This window comes from Nematolebias whitei, chromosome 18, assembly GCF_014905685.2.
Source record: "Nematolebias whitei isolate Nwh7 chromosome 18, NemWhi1, whole genome shotgun sequence".
NCBI classification, from domain to species: domain Eukaryota; kingdom Metazoa; phylum Chordata; class Actinopteri; order Cyprinodontiformes; family Rivulidae; genus Nematolebias; species Nematolebias whitei.
Window position 1 is genome coordinate 38,087,494 of NC_056515.1, and position 6,369 is coordinate 38,093,862.

The 6,369-nt window shown below is 42.1% G+C and overlaps 1 protein-coding gene across 1 annotated transcript in view; it reads right to left on the minus strand.

The window, feature by feature from the left end:
- niban2a (niban apoptosis regulator 2a) overlaps positions 1 to 6,369 on the minus strand; it is a 28,410-nt gene that overhangs the window by 1,273 nt on the left and 20,768 nt on the right. The window contains exons 7-13 of the mRNA XM_037692071.1: positions 4,468 to 4,572; positions 4,227 to 4,389; positions 3,480 to 3,667; positions 3,242 to 3,397; positions 1,762 to 1,875; positions 1,263 to 1,370; positions 433 to 544 (exon numbers count right to left, since the gene is read on the minus strand). Of these exons, the coding sequence (XP_037547999.1) occupies positions 433 to 544; positions 1,263 to 1,370; positions 1,762 to 1,875; positions 3,242 to 3,397; positions 3,480 to 3,667; positions 4,227 to 4,389; positions 4,468 to 4,572 (946 nt within the window). The remainder of the gene's footprint in view (positions 1 to 432; positions 545 to 1,262; positions 1,371 to 1,761; positions 1,876 to 3,241; positions 3,398 to 3,479; positions 3,668 to 4,226; positions 4,390 to 4,467; positions 4,573 to 6,369) is intronic.

A 6,369-nucleotide genomic window follows, 5' to 3' on the forward strand; every position in this document is an offset into this window, starting at 1 on the left:
ATGACTTCTAAAATGATGATAAATGACACATACTATAGTATGACTTCCAAAATGATGATAAATGACACATACTATAGTATGACTTCTAAACTGATGATAAATGACACATACTATAGTATGACTTCCAAAATGGTGATAAATGACATACTATAGTATGACTTCTAAAATGATGATAAATGACACATATTATACTATGACTTCCAAACTGATGAAAAAAATCATTCGTACATCATACTATATTGTGTTTTTCCACACACTCTTCAGTTTTGGTGTTTATGTAGTGTTTCATAAAGTACTGGTGTAAAGTCCTACATATTACTTGATTTGGTATACAGCAGGAGGTAATTTTCACGGTGAAGATTACCTTTAACTGTTGCCACCATCATCACATGTTGGAAAACAAACTGGTAAATGTGGTGTTTGTGCCCTCACCCATCATTATGTCCTTGGTGACTGACTGCAGGACCACCTCCTCATACATATTTTCCACCAGGAGGAATCGGGACAGGTCCTCAAAGATCAGCTCTTTGAAGCGAGGCAGCTCCTGAGTAAATTCATTCAACTTTTATTAATAAAGTGAAAAATACAAATCTGGCTTCCCAGAACACAGAAACACAAGAAGATTCTATCAGAGAGCTGAATCTGAGGCCGGATGAAGCTCCACTAAGAACTAAAAAGGCAGCCGACAAATCAACATGGCCGCCATTTATAAACAAACTACTTATTGAATAAACATGTAGTTTATAAGGAAGTGATGGAGAGACGGAACTCTAGGAGGCAGGACAATAAAACACCAGCAGGTTGACAATTAGTTTGATGGTGTTGTTTCTACCAGACAGACAGACAAACACAGAGAGACAGACAGAGAGAGAGACAAAGAGACAGACAGCGAGAGAGAGACAGACAGAGAGACACCGATAAACAGACAGAGAGAGAGAGACGCACAGAGAGACACAGATAGACAGACAGAGAGACAAACAGCTCAGTGTCTGTTTGAAATATGTTTTTTCTTCAACACGGCTCAAATAAAAAATAAAAAAAAAGTCCAGAATAATTTAAAACTAATTATGACGGGACCAACCAGTTCTTCCAGCTCCCTAATGGACCACAAAGTCTCCAGTGAGTGTATAAACACAGAAGTGGACACACAAACACTCACAGACATCGTCGCTCTGCCTTCAGGCAACAAACACACAAAACTTGTGTACATAAACACAAACATGAACCTACATAGAGTACAAGTACTGTGCTGTGTTACTCACAGGCGTACAGGACGGGGCGAGCTGCTGCAGCATGTAGGGGATGATTATCTGCAGCAAAGCCTCTCTGAAGAACTTCTTACGCACCGTGCTGCTGTCGTAATCATATTTCTGACGGGGGACACAGACAGGACGTCACCTCCAACGTTTAAAGCAACAACTCACATCAGAGTTCAAGGTGCTCGTGAAGGCACCGGCTGCCATGTACCGGGTGTTCGCCTACAGAAACAACCGAAGTGACTGAAAACAGGTAACGATGGGTGGAGGAGATGTTTGGGATGAAGTTAGACATTTTTAATAAATATGGAGGTAGAAAGAGATCCATAAAGCTGGGAAACTACCGGAGTGAACTCTTTCAAACTGCGCTGTTTAAAACGGGTCAGGAAACAGATTTTACGTTTTGTTTTGTAGTTTGCATCGAGGACCTTTAATTCTGTTTCTGCTGCGAAATAAATCTTTTGAGTTCTTTTAAATAAAAAGCTGTCCGTTGTTGTGTTTGTACCTTGAGAACCCGGTCCTGGCACCTCTGGATGGTTTTGCAGACGTCCTCGTCGCCCTGAGACTCTAAAGACTGTTGGAGCAGCTGCTCAAACGTGTACACGGCGTTGTCCATTTGCTGCCAAAACAAAGAATAATAAAGTAGCACGAGAAACAGACTAGAGAAATCACATTCCTGTGAAAATGTAGTGAATGCTTATTGCTGAAGAACTTGCTGAAAAACAGCTGAAATGTAGCTGAAATGGAAGAACAAGCCTTAATTAGCAGATGCAGAATGAACACATATTTGCTGAATTTGGTTTAAGCACAGAAATTAGGAAATAAGTGAAAAAAGCTGAAATTGACAAAAAAATAGCTGAAAAGGCATAAAGAAGCTTAAAATGTGGAAGTGGAAGGAGTTGACATGAGCTAAAAAAATGTGGAATTAGCTGAAAAAGCTAAATTTAGCATAAAAACAGCTAAAGAGCTGAAAAGAACAAATTGAAATTAGAAGAAAGGAGTTAATTAGTCTAAAAGTAGCATAAATAAATAAATCATAATAAATAAATTACTTTTTTTTTAAAAACATCTAAAATTAAATAAAAAAATGCTAACAAGTTAGCTGAAAAAGAAGATCACACTTTATTATTATAAGTATCAGAAGAAATCAGAAAAAACACATTTGCTCATGTAGGCTGAAAGAAGCAGAAATGAGCACTAAAAAGTGGAAATTATCTGAAAAATAAATGAAATGAGCAAAAAATAGTTGAAAAGTAGCTAAAAAGGCAGAAAGAAGTTTAAATTACAAGTGGAGAGAGCACATTTTTGCTGAATTAGGCTGAAAAAGTTGAAATGAGAGCAAAAAAAATGAAAAAGCTTAAATTAGCATAAAAACAGCTAAATAGTAGATGAAATAGTACAAAAAGCTGAAACTTATAAGCTGAAAGGAGCAGAACGAAGTTAGCAGAAGCACAAAAATGTTAGTTAGCAGAAAGATCCTGAAAGGAGCACAAAACAGATGAAAAATCGGCTAAAATTAGTTGAAAATAGCTAAAAAAATGTTTAAATTAGCAGCAGGAAGCTGAAAGAAGCTGAAGCAGAACAAAATGTGAAAGGAGCAGTAAAAGGTTGTAAACACATCTAAAGTTATGAAGGATGTAAAATGAGCTCAATTCATTTTTATTTAGAAAAAAAGTGGCAGAAAAGGCTAAATTTTTCAAAAAGCTAAAGTTGCACCAATACCAAGTCACAGCAGGATTGTCCTGAAAGAGCCGAACTTTTTGATTCATGATTTGTGGAAATAGCTGAAAACGGTGGAACGACAAAGATGCTGAAAAACATATGCAATAGGGACAGAACAGGGAAGAATAATAACTGTAAACAGGATCACAATAGTGTGAATGTTCACACGCATTCACACTATTGGAAGCTCATACACGGAGTAATGCTGCTTCTGTCCAGCAGGTGGGAGTAGAGGTTCTTCATCAGGTAGGGACAACCCTCACCTGCCTCATGAGGATCTGAGCTCTGCTGATGAACACCGACGGGCTGGAAACATCAAACCTCTGCTGCAGCCCCTCCAGGTTCAGCTGCTCCATCTGCTCGTAGCAGCTCTGCATCTTCACCGGGTGGAAGGCCAGCATGGACAGACGATCTAGTTGCTGAAGAACAAGAGGGCACATTGGAGGAAAATCAGCTCCCTGCCGCTCCTCCTCAGGTACTCAGAGGGCCAACTCAACTCACGTCTCCCAGTTTTTCTTTGCCCCCTCCGTTCAGGGAGTTCTTGCTGATCTCCACCAGCTCCTTGAAGAAGACGTCCCTGACCTCGGAGAAGCCTCGGCTGGTCGGCTCCATCAGGGCGTCCAGGATGGAGCTGATGTAGGGCTGGATGCTCGTCCGGAGGAGCTGGTCGGATTTGGGCGACACTAGAGCTGCAAAACAGAAAAAAAAAATCCTTCCGTTGTTTTTTATTTTCAATAAACTCGTCACGATGTGCGTCATTTTATTCATCTCCAGGCTGAGAGGTTCATCTGTGGTGATGATGACGTCCAAAGTTTTATTAAACGCTCAAAGGAATCCACGAACTAAATCAACTTGGCCACATTTGCACCTTTTAAGCCGCTGAATTTCTCTGACGTCACATTAAAAACATTGTTTTGAACGAGGGAAATGTGGTTCCTAGCTGTAACAATACGCCGCAGGAATGCAGCTCTTCCACTTCAGCAGAGCGGGAGCAGAAAGCGCCCAGGTTCAGACCGCTGAACCACCGCGCTCGACTCACAGAGGATGGAAATACAAAACGGAAACAGAGAGGCGATTCATGAAACCGGGCACGTCTGGTGGTGGAGGACGAGCCGTGTTGAAGCTGAATATCTGAACTTGAGCGTCGTGTTCGTGACAGAAGAGGCCGTCAGGAGGTCACGGAGGAGCCGTTTTAAAAAGGTTTATTGAGCTCATTTAAACGGCCTCTCACATCAGGTTCAGTCCCACCTTTGATCTTGCTGCTGACATGTTCCTTCGACGCGATGAGCTGGTCCATGTCCGTTCTCAGTCTGGCGTCTAGCGGAGCTTCCTCGGCCTCGCAGGCCTCCACCAGAGCTTCATACTGACTGCAGGTCTGAGCCAACACCTGCCGGTACACGGCGTCAGAGATCTGCAGGACAGAGGTGGGTTTAGGAGCCGGCGTGGTCCCAACACATCTGGCTCCGGGTCCTCCGTCAGCAGAGCTCACCTGCATCCAGTTCCTCTGCCGCTGCTGCATCTTCCCCTTCAGACGAGGCCCGATCAGGGCTCTGAGCTCAGGCTGGAGAGTCTCCATCACCAGATTAGCCAAAATCTGAAACAGATTTAGAAGTTTATTTTATCATACACCTTTATTTAGTTATTGTCAGATCAACAGGCATCTACAACCAATTCACTTTTGGAGTCGATCCGATCCAAGATGGACGCCACAGCTAATCACGCGGTGAGCTAAAACGTGTTGTTAGCAGCCGAGTCTCTGAGTCTGACGTCAGGAGGAAGATTTAAATAAAACCAACTTCTGCTTTCAGTTTTAGCTGAACTGTCAGAATAAGCTCGAGTTATTCTGAGGTCATCGTGGCAACATCCAAACATGTCAAAACAAAAGTCATGTGGACGGCTGAGAATCACAAAATGTAGCATAAAGATTAAAAATGATTAATGACTCAACGGAAACATTAAAGGAACAGTTCTGATCTTTGAAAGTGGATCACTGATTTAAGTCGACTCCAATTTTAGCAAAATTTGTAACAGTTCATGCAAACACTATTTTATAAACTTTGTTGTTAAAAGTCTTCAGCTGATTCAGAACGCTGCAGCTGGAGTTCTGATGAGAGCTGGAGATCATATTTCTCCAGTTTTAGCTTCAAGTCAAGATTAGAATTTAAAATCTTACAAAGCTCTCAACAACAAACTCCACCTTACATTAAGCCAAATGTTTCAAACAAGGCACTTCGCTCTCAGACTGCAGGTTTACTTGTGGTTCCTAGAGTTTCAAAAAGCAGGATGGGAGGAAGATCTTTCAGTTCTCGGGCTCCTCTCTTGTGGAACCAACTTCCAGTTTCTGTCCGTGAGCCTGACACTCTGTCCACTTTTAGGACTAGGATAAAGACTTTCCTCTTTGATAAATCCCATAGTTAGGGTCAGTTTGGGTTTCCTGAGCTATCCCTTAGTTCTGCTACTAGACTTCCACAGCAGGAGGACAAACCGACCACATCTTTCTCTGCTGCTGCCTTTACCGGCTCGACTTTTAATGTTTGTGTTTGGAAATTATTTATATAATTAATGTGTCTCTTTCAGTTTTGTCCCCATAGGATCCACATCTGGACCATATAAACCACACCTGAACCACAGAGACTACACCTGGACGACAAAAACTACACCTGGACTACATGAATCACACCTGAACCATAGAAATAACACATGGGCAATAAGAAGCACACCAGGAATATAGGAACCACAACTGGTCCATAGGAACCACATCTGGACCATAAAAACTACACATGGACAATAGGAAGCACACCAGGACCATAGGAACCATATCTGGACCATAGAAACCACACCTGGACCACATAAACTACACCTGGACCACACATAAAATATACCTGGACTACAGGAACCACACCTGGACCATATAAACTACATATGGACAATAGGAATCACACCTGGACCATAGAAAATACACACGGACAATAGGAAGCACAACTGGACCATAGGAACCAGATCTGGACCATAAAAACTACACATGGACAATAGGAAGCACACCAGGACCATAGGAACCACACCTGGACCACATAAACTACACCTGGACCACACATAAAATATACCTGGACTACAGGAACCACACCTGGACCATATGAACTACACATGGACAATAGGAAGCACATGTGGACCATAGGCACCACATATGGACCATAGAAACCACACCTGGACCACACAAACTATACCTGGACTACAGGAACAACACCTGGAACATCAAAACTACACATGGACAATAGGAAGCACACTTGGCCCATATAAACCATACCTGGACTATAGGAACTACATCTGGACCATAGGAACTACATCTGGACCATATGAACTACACATGGACAATAGGAAGCACACCTGGACC